General features: G+C 44.1%; 1 protein-coding gene across 3 annotated transcripts in view; it reads right to left on the bottom strand.

The window, feature by feature from the left end:
- Positions 1–13,816, bottom strand: part of alcama (activated leukocyte cell adhesion molecule a) — a 46,574-nt gene that overhangs the window by 10,777 nt on the left and 21,981 nt on the right. For 2 of the 3 annotated variants that reach the window (XM_031572648.2, XM_031572647.2), the window contains exons 2-4: positions 2,425–2,537; positions 1,981–2,200; positions 1,456–1,520 (exon numbers count right to left, since the gene is read on the bottom strand). In XM_031572648.2, the coding sequence (XP_031428508.1) occupies positions 1,456–1,520; positions 1,981–2,200; positions 2,425–2,537 (398 nt within the window). Of the gene's footprint in view, positions 1–1,455; positions 1,521–1,980; positions 2,201–2,424; positions 2,538–10,193; positions 10,622–13,816 lie in introns of those variants that run through there. The other variant, XM_031572649.2, reaches the window with a different exon arrangement.

Below are 13,816 nucleotides of genomic sequence, written 5' to 3'. Positions count from 1 at the left end.
CTGTCACTGAATATGCCCTGAAGGAAAGTCTTGTGGTGCCTGCTGGTCTGGGTGCCGGAGCCCTGCCTCCTAACTATGACTGATCTGAGAGCTTCCCCTGCCTGACAGCGGCGCTCGGCTGGCTGAGAAGCCTCTTTCCAGCGGTGCAGCACTGACAAACCACCGCCGCTGCCTTTTTTACCCGGCTTCTCCTGCTGTAAGAAAAATGGATGTGCAAAAAACTCCATTACAGGAAAAGCCGGGGACGCATTAATAAAGGATGTGACAGGATTAGGTAAGGAGTCGCTCCGGCTTTTGAGCAATTCTTGGCCCTCGGGGGGGGGCGGCCGTGGCTGTGAGGCGGGATAGAGAGCTCCGAGCAGGCTGAGGAGTAATCGCTACTCTGCCCAGGAGCTGGCCGGGGGATGATGCAAGGGCTCAGGCTGCCAGAATGGCACCCAAGACGCTCCGCTCCGCTGTCTGTGGCGTCTGGGAGCAGCAGCAGCAGCAGCCCCGCCAACATCAGATAAGAACCCAGCCCCTCCTTCGCCCTTCCTCCCTTCCTCCCTTCCTTCCTCTTCCCCAGCTTTCACACACAGCTATTTCTCTGCTTAGATCCTCCAGTGTTTCTTCTATAACGAGAGTCTTCCGAGGGTAATGCGCTGTGAGAGGCTGGCTCTCGGGTTGGCCATGACCATAGGCTTTTTTTTTCTGGCCGTTCCGCTGCAGCTTTCCCTCCCATTACTCAAGCCAGACGCTGTGCAGGCTCGGCCTGACCTTTGACCTTTCAGCAGCCATAATGTTTTCATGTTTTGGTGAATTGCGCCTCAAAGCGGGGTGCGCTGAGGAGGAGCACTCTTCCTCCGCAGCGGGTGAGAGCGAGCGAGACGGCACTTTGAACATGACAGAGCTCAGGAGGCAGCCGTCCAAAACAACCCCCCTCCTCCTCCTCCTCCTCCCCCTCCCCCGCGCTCTCCAGCGAACATCAGAAAAAGCTCTGGGTGACATTAAAGGCAAAGAGAGCAGTCGGCACCCTGCCACTTGAAGGGAAAAGGGGAGAGAAATGACGAGCCCTTCTACCACCATATACATACATACATACATACATATCAAATGTAGAAATGGTGGTTCAGTGGTGAAGGGCTCATCTGGGATGAATTACTCATCCTCAAAAGCCCCTGTGTTTGTTTTTAAGGTCCCCTCAGTTATGCACTTACAGCTGGTGACTCTTGGTGAAGTACCTTTAAAATGTCATCTAAAGCTGGGTGGCAGTTATAGGAAGTGATGTACTTTACCGTACTCGAGAGCACACATAATATTCCAACAGGTGTACAATCCCTCGTCCTCCTTGAATTTGGAACACCACCACTAGTTTCTCTTCTTCATTGATTGGCCATTGCCTCAGCGCATGAACTCTGTCTATGATACTTGGATCTCATTGGATTGGTCAAAAAAAAAGTGAACCATTTTACTTACTTTTGTTAGCTTTCCATTTTCCAATTCTTTGGCTTTATCTTTGATCTGGGGTGGCAATGGACTCTCTGAAAAACACACACAAAAAATGCTTATGAGTGATGACTGGATCAGTTGTTCTGATGCAAATATCCATTGAGTGTAAACCACCCCACTCCAGATAGCTCTTGATTACAGCAAGGGTAAGTGTCGTTACTGTGTGGCCTTTCTCATTTCTAAGCCTGTATTTAGACATAGCACACACATATCTACCAACCAGTCATCACATTTACATTTAGTCATTTAGCAGATGCTTTTATCCAAAGCGACTTACATATGTGCGACTTACAATGTATACACATTTTACATTGATGGCACACTGCACATCAGGAGCAATTAGGGGTTCAGTGTCTTGCTCAAGGACGCTTCGACAGGGAATCGAACTAGCAACCTTCTGATTACTAAACGACTTCACTACCACTGTACCACTGTCGCCCCATCAATGCAATACAATACAATGCAAGGAAAGGAAATGCGGAAACTACTCACTGCGCACTTCCACTTCCACTGGGTACTCCTCCACGTTGGTTCCCCACACCAGCATGCAGGTGAACACCCTCTGGTCGTCCAGCGTTGCCTTGGTGATGAGCAGGCTGAAGTTGGCCGAGATGCTCACCCTGGCTTTGTAGCCGTCTGTGGCCTGGATGGTGGCCTCCTCCTTGTGTGCCTGCTTCACCAGGAGGTCGCCATGGGTACCGTCGTCTTTCGCCTGATACAGAGAGAGAGAAAAACCCAGATCAGAACAGCTGCTAAAGGCTCTTAGTAGTGTTGAATAGCTGGATGTGATGATGCTGTAATTACTATCTAATTAGAGTGACAGGATAATGCATACCTGCTAGTATAGATTACATGTAGCATTTAGCTGTGTTCCGACACATACACCATGCACTTCTAGCTTAGCAGTGGAGGGGAAAAAGCAACAAAACAACTCACATATTTCCACTTGGTGAACATAAGGTCATCGGATTGGACTAATCCGTTGTTGCAGGGGACTTCAATGGTCTCTCCATACAAGCCAACAATTGTTGGTATACTACTGCTGCTGGCTGAAAGACAAAAGCAACAAGACACATGTTTGCAGTTACTTAGACAAAGGAAAGCATTCTCTGAAATAAAACCATCCTAAATACAGAACAGGAAATGTGTGTAGACTGGATTCACTCATACAAATGTAAACATCTCCATGATGACCATGTCAAAAAACACTCATACACAGAAATGGGCAAACACTTCCCAAGATCTCAATGAAGGTTTTTAATTTAAATAACCCCCAAAGCTTGTCTGCAGAATGTCAATGCAGTCTGTTTGCATTGTTAAGATTATAAAGTAGTACAGAGAACCTTTCCTAAAACAGAAGTAGTAGGTAACACCCTTAGATTAGACACACACACACACACGGTGAACTGCACAGGGTGAGGCAGGGACGTCCCACTTCCTGTCCCATCCCATAATGCTCAGAACCCTGTAGAGAAGTTGCCATGGCGATGGGGGCCAAGTTGCAGCAGTGCAGGGGGGTTCAGGGTAGATGAATGGGATAGGTCAAAGGAGCGAGGTTGCGGGGTCTTCATGCTCCAATCACTTCCATGGGTCCCCCTCTGTCTTCTCTATGAGTTCTCAGTCAAAGGGGCCACACAACCATGGTTCTTGTTCATGGTGGATTCATGGTTCTCCAACTGGGCATACATGAATCTTCTGATTTTATTTGTGTGGTCTTATTATTGCTATGATATCAGAGAGGGATAGTTAGTCTAGCAGAAAAGGAAGAGAGAGCTCCTTGTAATAAAGTGAAGTATACGGTGTAACACAGTGCGGCCGTTTGCAGTCGTAAATACTATTCATCACATTTGCACAACCATCCATTCACACATGAGGGCTAATTAGGTCCAGAGGAGTTCTGTTTGAATTCAGAGCCAGTAGTGGTAGAGCCAGGCTATTGTCCAGGTGTGACCTGCCCTGTGTACACAGTAGGCTTGATTGAGTCCATTGTGGTTTTGTTTGCACAGGAGGGTAAATAACAGGGCCTTTGGAGGGCTTAGCAGGTAAGATGCACCATGACAACAGCTAATCAGCCGGAAGAGTGGATTTGGTTTCTGAAACTGAAAAAGGGGTATCTAGGCAGGTTTTTCTGGAAAGGTTGAAGCCAAAAACAAATAGACTTTGCGGGAGATGGGCTCCAGCATAGCAATGGGGTGGGTAAAACAAAATGGCCATTTGTGGCTCCTGGCCCTTCCTCACCATGCTCAGTAAGATGGCCATTTGTGGCTCCTGGCCCTTCCTCACTATGCTCAGTAAGGATACCTGCTGCTACTTACACAGCTAGGGCCTCATTCCCCAACAGTCTATATAGTCTACAAATATACCAAAGACTTTCAAAAACATGCCTCTCCTTTCAGTTAAAGCTCATTCTCCACACCAACTTCATCAATGTAAGCCTTTAAAAACAGGTTCCATGACATTCATTTAAAAAATATATATATTTGAAGTATACGAAACCCATAAATGTATCAGATAAAAACAACACGGGATGGATAACAAATGTTCATGCAGACTCTGTCTTTCATAACGTGAAGTCAAGGGTGTTGTGTATTCCCACCTGACTGTATTTAATGGGATGCTATGGAGTAGAACCTTGGCAAGACATGTAAACATGCAAGGTCTTGTGCCAGTTAACCTAACCATGGATTGTCCTCGCTATCTCTAACTTAGGGGAACCATCTTAACAGTTGCCAGTTGCTACAGTGTATTAATATGAACTAATTTGCTGCTTGACTGCCAAATATGTCATTTGAAGTTACACAGGCACCTTGAGGGTTTCTACCTTTTTCTTATTTTAATTTTATAAGTAAAATTGAGGAGACTGTAATGTAACGTGAGCTAGATAACTAGCTATCATTTCTGCCATTTAAAGTTATTTAAAAGTTTCCTAAGCTAGCTTGTTAGTTAGCATAGCAAATGGGCAACCATAGCAGCCAGGAAACACTGTTTGCCGCATAGCCTGAAACAAGGTTTCATTTCTCAAAATCAGCTCACCCAATAAAATACAGTCTTGGGTTCAGAGATCACAAACACTTGTGCGTGATGTTAAATGGCTTCACATAGATATGAAAGGGTCCTGAGAGAAATAATAGCACATCAATGTGACAAGGGCTTACTTCCATATAGTGAATGAAGTCCCACCTCCCCCTTGCCCTTCGCGAACACTTTCACTTCCAATTAATGGTACCGTTAATGGTACTAGGTCTCCAGGAGACAGATTAATGGTACCGTTAATGGTACTAGGTCTCCAGGAGACAGATTAATGGTACCGTTAATGTTACTAGGTCTCCAGGAGACAGATTAATGGTACCGTTAATGTTACTAGGTCTCCAGGAGACAGATTAATGGTACCGTTAATGTTACTAGGTCTCCAGGAGACAGATTAATGGTACCGTTAATGGTACTAGGTCTCCAGGAGACAGATTAATGGTACCGTTAATGTTACTAGGTCTCCAGGAGACAGATTAATGGTACCGTTAATGTTACTAGGTCTCCAGGAGACAGATTAATGGTACCGTTAATGTTACTAGGTCTCCAGGAGACAGATTAATGGTACCGTTAATGTTACTAGGTCTCCAGGAGACAGATTAATGGTACCGTTAATGTTACTAGGTCTCCGGGGGACAGATTAATGGTACCGTTAATGTTACTAGGTCTCCAGGAGACAGATTAATGGTACCGTTAATGTTACTAGGTCTCCGGGGGACAGATTAATGGTACCGTTAATGTTACTAGGTCTCCAGGAGACAGATTAATGGTACCGTTAATGTTACTAGGTCTCCAGGAGACAGATTAACGGTACCGTTAATGTTACTAGGTCTCCAGGGGACAGATTAATGGTACCGTTAATGTTACTAGGTCTCCAGGGGACAGATTAATGGTACCGTTAATGTTACTAGGTCTCCAGGGGACAGATTAATGGTACCGTTAATGTTACTAGGTCTCCAGGGGACAGATTAATGGTACCGTTAATGTTACTAGGTCTCCAGGGGACAGATTAATGGTACCGTTAATGTTAATAGGTCTCCAGGGGACAGATTAACGGGTCGACTTTTACCGCTTTGCTCCCATTCCCACACCAAACCGTAACAGGAAAAAAGCCAAAAATACATGGTTCTCATGTGAGTAGGAATAGGGCCATAAATACATGCTTCTCAGTGGGGGTGAGAATGAGGCACAATAAAACAAACCATTTATGGAGCCTATATGAAAATACTTGCAGGGACTATTTCACATTATATCCTCCAAAAAAAATTCTGTTTTTGTCGATTTAACTATTCAATTAAATAATTCAAGATTGGAGCAGCTTTTCTGATAGCCATGAGTGTCTCGGAGGATGAGTGTGGCAGAAAGTATGCACAACCACAAGCAACCTCCGTGTGCAATCTCTTTTGAATTTGAAAAATGCCTGCCATGTTGACTGGTCTCCGCCCTTTGGAAATAACCCTGAGCAACGGCTCCTCTCTCGGGTGGCATGTGTGTGTGTGTGTGTGTGTGTGTGTGTGTGTGTGTGTGTGTGTGTGTGTGTGTGTGTGTGTGCACTCTGTCAGCGGGGGTCCAGGGGCTTATCTTACCACTCTGACAGGGGAGAACAATGATGGCCATAGACTTAACTCCTCATCTCCCCATCACTCAGCTCAATGGATAGAGCAGCACAAGCATTCAGCTTGGTACATTCATTAGCAGTTGTTTACTGTGTTCAGAACATGTTTATTTTCTTTATTCTCTGACAGACTCCCTCAAGAAAATTCTTTGTGGAAGAAAATAATATTCCTTCTGAGGACCTCAATAGACTATTGGAACCACAACACAGTGGCAACAACGAAAACTCTCCCCATGTGTTCGAAATGTAGCAAAGACATTATCAAAAAATAACAAAATAACTTCAATTTTCCATTTACCATTTTAACACCACACACTGAGAACACATGGTCATGACATCAGGGTCATTCTATTACTGAAATGCTTGTCCGTCCGCTGATGTCTGTTTGTTTGTTTGTTTTAGAGAGGAAGCAACACCCTGCTTGTGCCACTGCAGTGGCTGTCTGCATGTTCCCAAGCCCTGAGGTGGTCATTCTCCATTCTGACAGGCAGCTATGATTCTCATGAGAAAGAAGCCAGTCCACAGGATCACACAATCTCAGGTGCCCAGTACAAATACAAAAGCATTCATATTCTCTATGATTCTCATGAGAAAGAAGCCACAGGATCATCACAATCTCAGGTGCCCAGTACAAATACAATGCATTCATATTATCTGTGCTTCTCATTAAAAAAGAAGCCAGTCCACAGGATCACAATCTCAGGTGCTCAGTACAAATACAATGCATTCATATTTCTGAACAGTCGATGTGGGGTGGGCTGCAAACATTGGTCAAACAATCTCAAGAGTTTAAAAAAAAAAAAAAAGCTTATAAAGTTGAAAGGAAGATGGAGGTCCATTTGTTCTAAACAAATCCAAATCCCCCCCTCCCCATGTAAGAGCGAGTTAAAGTGTGCAGGCACTTGGGGAAATCAATGTGGACCAGCTCCCCGCTCCACAGCCCCGTGACTCATCAAAAGACAACTGCCATGGCTGTGATCAAACTCCAACTTATTGCCAACTTCACAAAAGCAGGCAGAGGTATTGAGCTCTGCCTAGCAATCTGCCATCCGGCTGTCTTTTGTCTTCACACTTCAAAACACATGAGGTAGTACGGCAACGATCCCACCAGCACAGCTCCTCAATGTTGCCCCAATCTAGCAATCACATCAACAGCCCACACGACGCGGCAAGACCCTGTTTGACAATAGCAGCCTGATTAATCCCTCACACAGGTGCGTGGTGGTGTGTGGAGCTCAAATGGTGGTTGTGAATTCATTGGTGTTGCAGCTTGACAGTGCTTTTTTAGAGATGATATATAAATCACTGTTTCAATTTTTGTTGCTATTGTGTGTGGAATCTTTTGCATCTGGTGAGCAACATAACCATGATTCAAACATAAATGTAGTTTGGGTGCTATGAAATATTTAGGGAATTGAAGGGATACCTGAATTGGACATTCTCCTCTTTCTGCCTTTGTTGTGTTCTTCTGTTCATCGTGCTGTTTCCGATATTACAGAAGAGGACCCCTTTCACATGGGTGAGGCTGAACTAGCACTCTCAGACATTACTCTGGATTATGCATTCCTCATTTATTCCTTAATCCTAGATTTTGGTGGGGTCCAAGAAAACAAAACTAAAATCTGTTGTATTTTATCATTTTATCAGGCTCTATGGCCTACACAATGCAACAAGGAGATACTACACAATGTGTACTTTCAGTTATATAATTATTTAAAGAAAAAGACTACAAGTGCTGTAGAATCTGAGATCTCAGACCAAATGCACACATATTGCAGACATCCATTCAATACATCTTAAAAGATCAGGAACTAACTCTACTTTAATCTTTGTACTTTAGTAATACTGTTGCAGTATTCAGAGAGGGATGCTCTGACATGCAACTCAAACAAATGTCCACGTGTGCATTTGCATGGCAAAATGTAAAGGTTGTAATTATGACCATACAAGGAGCGAACCAGAGAGGCCCTGGCCTAGTTGACACGACTGCAACACCCTTTTCTCCCCAAATAAAAGATGTAATTTAAAAGAGGAGAGTGGCGGATAATTGAAACCAACTTGGCATGCAGCACTGCTGTAGTGTAAGTGAGCAGATGGTAATTAGCATCCGTGTGATCCATGAGTCACATTACAAGTGGATACACATCAGCAGCACATACAGCGGATGGGACTACATCCAGCAACACACTTCATTATGGTCAAATCAATCAGAGTGTGGCTGGCCAGTAGACTGTACTGCATTTAGCATTCATAATACTGAGATTAGAATTTAGATTTCATCATGTGAATATCTACCAACTGCACATGAACTACATTCACTTGCAAATCTTAATTTACACATCTGATGACATCACAACATCTGTTGAATGACTCCACTGAAAAGGATATTACTAACTGTGAACTGTTTAAAACATAACTCTGCATGTGATACAGATTTATCAGCATCTCTTTTTGGTTAGATGTGGGCGTAAACCCAGCACAAGGATCTGTATTACTCTCCAGAGGACTATATCCAGTGTCAGTACTTTATTGGGGAACAGTTGTACCATCTGCAATATCCAACACCTTTCTCAGAGAATACGGTATCAGCATTTCAGAAGAGGCGCTAAAGGTCAAACAGTATCATGTTTGCGATGAATGCATTGAAGTCCTCCGTGAAATCAATCTAGGCACCATATGCACATCAACTTAAAAAATCAGTATATCTTCATACTAATGTCTGAAATGAGATACATGATTCCTGATACTGCCATACCCATTCAGGAGAGATCGAAACGATTATGGTTTCATGTTTTCTTTATATTTTATGGTTTAAGAGGACATGATAACAAACATAGAGACACTACGAAGGTTCATCCTCCTTGATATGACAAATAGAATTATTTTAATGCCATGACTAATACGAGGGGAAACACCACCAGGACAGGGCCTAGGTGTACAATGTACAATCCTATCATTTTCAAACAGTGACCCGACACATGGTCAAAAAATCAAACCTATGTCCATTATGTGCTCGAATGCACTTCAGCAAAGCTGATCGCTGTCTGTCTTTTTATCTAGGGTATTTTGCAATCTGTCTGAAGACCCCTCAAAGTTGGATGATGCATTAAGCAGACAGTTTAGCAGCTTGTGCAATTTTTTGTGTAATCATGTTGATGATTGGCGACTACGATTACAGAGCTCTGCGCTGTCAAAAGAGCTTTTGCTGGACCTGACTGATGGTTCCCTCACTTAACCCATACATTCCTCTCTCCGCTCTGAGCCAATAACTTGTTAATTTGTTAAATAGCGTGTAAAGTGTTTTGCTATGCTACTTGTTTACTGAGTAGGTCGAGGCAATGAAGGTGAATGAAAGATTAGAGAAAAGCAAGGGTGGACTGCAGAAGACTAGAGTTCTTTTAATGCGCTAAAAACAGGGCCAAGAGCCAGTCTGCTGCATGGAAGTCAAAATATGACTGTGCAGCGTCAGCGTCAGCGTCAGGCGTTTCTGCTCTAATCCCTGAATCCCCAGATAAAGGCAGTTTGGTAGACCAACATGGCCTCACTGGGCCAAATCTACAACAACTATGAGATGTCTGATGAAGGAGTCTGCTAAGGAAGATGTCTGGCAAGGCAAAAAATCCAGTGAAAATGGCTGACATTTGCTTTAGGACTGCTCTGAAAATGAGCAAATATTTGTACTATCGAACTTTACACAGCAGAGCAATGGAACTTGTCCAACACTCTGACACTGATAAGATTCCTGTTTATTTGAATTTGATCCAGTGAATTGAATGGCTCATGAGGGTTTTAAGTGAATGACTGCTGTGAAGAATTGTTTTTATAGAGACATACGGTGCTATCGCAGCATGAGTCTCAGTGTCAGAACTACAGTACATTATCAAGCATTATTTTAAAAGCCATTACAGACTGTTATGCTCTCATAACCATACCATAACTCATCCATACCATAGAACAATAGTTCTATCACAACCACAATGTTCCACAATGTTCCAGCTATCCATTTGTTCTTTTATGATTCATATGAGGCATCAGCAACCACACATCAAAACAAAGCACAGACCTTATTTCGGTGCGACAGTGTGACATCATTATCCTCTCAGCCACTGTTAGCATCACAGCCACCCTTTTCCCACTTCAAACCAGAAGCCACCTCCAAAAACATCAAATCCTAAGGCAGAGCGCTGGACACATAAATCAGATGAATGATGAGCTGCCTGTGGACGCTGCTGCACAGCAGTAATGTGTTCATCATGCCCAGAGCTACGCTAGCAGAAAAGTGGACTCTCTATCTATCTGGATGGACCTGTCACTGTTTGGATCTGAAAATGAGTCACTGGTTGGCATGTTGATGTGGAGCCAGTGAGACCACATAAAGGGCACACGTATCAGCGCTCAAGGGGGGGTTGCACTTCCCTTGCCATGCAAATGAACACAAAATCACTGTGCCCAATCTAGTCTTGCCCACTGATAGCGAGAAGCAGATAATAGAATAAAGGCATCTGTCACATGTAACCCACAGAAGCCTTTTCTCCCTCCAACAGCTCTCTGCTGAGGCACATATTTGTTCTTAAATCTGAGAAACGGCAGAGGCAAGAGTCGAGCACCGTTTAGGGCGCTGTCCTTGCTAAGGAGGTCTTCATTAAACCTTTTTTCCCACCCAAGCTTGCTCAGGCATATATTCACCAGCGCACCCAGCCTAATTGACCCATCCGAGGCTCAAGCTTTCAAGAGGAGGTCCAGTGAGAGCCTAGAGTGCTGAAATAATTGACTTGATGAAATGAGGTACAGCTGGTCCCCACCAGCTCCTGTGGCATATACACACATGCTCTGCTCCATCCCCTGGCCTGATCCGCTGGATGATTAGCTCTCGTCTGCACACACACAGAGAGAGCCAGGCTGCCACCACTCAAATGGGCTCACTTTCTCCCCATGACCGAGCCCATGAACAGACTACAGTGACAGCAGCGGACTCTCAGCAGATAGCAGATAAGTGCCACTGGATGAAGGGCAGACGGAGCACGGGCCATCAGGTAACCAGGGAAGAAAAAGCACTCAGAGCCGTTCTCCACATCAAATGCAACACTTGAAAATGGTTTAGGGACGGAGAGCCAGTGATGGCCCAAACATCATCAGTAGTGTGTGCTCTTTAGGTTATGCATGAAGCTCACAGGGGTTCTAATAACTACATACGTATGTTCTACAAAGAACTGAGAGTGCACAGAAGTACACTAATCCTCATATCTGAACTACAGCTGAAAGGCTTGTATATTCAGTCTCCAAAAGTAATCTTTCTTGACATTTAAAACATTTGATACAAACAGTGGATACACAAATATATATTATTTACCTGTAACATTACACATGTTCTTTGCACGTTTGGTTAGTTGAAAAAGCACGCCGAAGGACAGGTAGTAAACTGTTTGTCAGAAGCTCATCCTTGCACAGTTTATGGCGTTTCAATGTCTTTAGGCCAAGTTCCTCAGATTCCTGAACGTAGTTCAGATATGTCAAGGTACCTGTCCTGACGTGTCAAGGAGAACACAAAATGTCCGTCAGATGTTTCTGGAATTTTTAGCCTACTCGCTTAAAGCCAGAACAGAACACTGATGATCCCACAGATAACTCTGCGGCATCATCATGGACACTGACATAGAAGGAGAACAAATGTTGAGTTACTACCCTGACCATGTTTAAGCCTGCTACACACAACTGCACAGGGAAAATTGCTTTCAGGTAACCCTTTGGCAGTAGATCTATTGGTTTTTTTTCCATATGGTGCAAGACCCAAGCAGACTGACTAAGCCACTCCTCCAGAAAGAGACATAAAGAAACCAGCTTAGACCAGTTTTGCCTGCTGTTTGTATGACCACCATGTTACCAGCAGGACTCATCCATACCATAATAATAATGCTAAGACTCATCTCAAAGTCAAAATATGACTGAGTGATTGAACTCATGGCCGAGTCAAGTGGTCACCTTCCTTCCTTTCTTTCGGGGTCGGTCAAGAGACCAGCCCTGCATCTGAACGAGGTGATTGTGTTTGAGAGGCAGATCACCAAAGAAGCGTGGTCTAAGTGGCCAGCTCACTGTCATGGCAGAGAGGTGTCGCTGATCCCAGTGGCAGGGTGGGGGATGGAGTGGAAGCAGAAGAAGAGAGGGATCAGTGGGATAGGGAAAAGAGGAGTGGCAGAAGAAGAGAGTGATCAGTGAGATAGGGAAAAGAGGGATGGAAGAAGAAGAGAGTGAACAGTGGGATGGGGAAAAGAGGAGTGGCAGAAGAAGAGAGTGAACAGTGAGATAGGGAAAAGAGGGATGGAATAAGAAGAAGAGAGTGATCTCAGACAACAGTAGATGGGGACAAGAGGCACACGCCTGGCCCACGCCATCTATTCTCTCGCTCTCACCCTAACTGGCCATTGAACCTCTGGGTGTCTCTGATCAATGTTGGCAGTCACAGCTCAGAGCAAATCTGGCAGGGCTGCATTGAGAGAGTTTGCTCTCATTGACAGCTGAGTTCTGCCCCTGCATTGAAGCGTGGGGTGGCATTTCAAACGGGGCTTCAAGACCTTGCCAGAGAACTCTCAAGGGTGCTATTCATTCCAGTTTGTTTACCAGCCAAAAGGTTTCTCTTCAGAAAATAGCAAAGAAATGTTTCTCTTCAGAAATAAACATTCAATTCGTCCGAGTTGTTTTTGCACACACATGAAATCCAAAATATATTGCAAATAAATGAGTTTTGATATGGGGGATATGAAACAGCTGAAGAGAAAATCCATTTTTGTACATTAAATATCTCTGGGGGAAGAGGCTGACATCAGTTCCCCAGAGCCTTTGGGTCATGTCTTTCATGTAATGGTGGGGAATTATCTACTTTTAAAAACGAAGAGGCCCAGCCTGTATTTGCCAACAGATGCCTTATTTTTATCAACAACAATCAGATATTGTTGCGTTTTTCAAGGCCAGAACAAGCTTGGTCGCTCTATGAAATGCCACTTTTTGTGTTGTGGCATACTCAGCGCACAGAAAAGAACCATACGACATTCCCAAACTTGGGAAAAACGGGGGGGGGCTAAAAGCAGAATGATAAGCGATGTGACCTTCTGTGCCGCGTGTCATTGCAGCAGTCTCAAGGCTTGCTGTACAGAGTGAACAAGAGATGATTTTTACATCCCAAAACAGGAGCAGGAGATACGGCGAAGACAGTCAGATACCAACCAAGACACTGATGAGGATGAAATGAATATTACATATCTGATGTAGCGCCTGTAGATGGAGATGTCAGTCTCTGGGCGATACAGTTGGGCAGGGATATGTTTTTGCACTTTATTAACACTAAATACATACACAGTTTTAAATGTCATAAGGACTCCCTTACTTTTTAGTCTTTGTGTGACTTTTTTTTTTCTTTTAGAAAAACAATACTTTTAATGTGTATGGTGGGCAGTTATATTTGGCAGGCAGTTCACCTTTCTGGTAATGCTGAGATATTCGTACAATAAAAAAGATCACTATTCTCAAACACAATAGCTGTTTCTGGCCGTTCATCTTTCATGAAGATGTTCACATTGGCCTGGCTCAACCAGCCCCTACCCCCCCCCCCCCCCCCGCCCCCCGTCCCCGCCCCCGTCCCCCTGTCTCGGAATGAATTTTTAAAATTCTACCTTTTAAAAAGACAATGCTCAA

Source organism: Clupea harengus, chromosome 8 (genome assembly GCF_900700415.2).
Source record: "Clupea harengus chromosome 8, Ch_v2.0.2, whole genome shotgun sequence".
Classification (NCBI taxonomy): domain Eukaryota; kingdom Metazoa; phylum Chordata; class Actinopteri; order Clupeiformes; family Clupeidae; genus Clupea; species Clupea harengus.
Note: the sequence above shows the minus strand (reverse complement) of the source record. Positions and strands in the feature narration are given on the sequence as shown.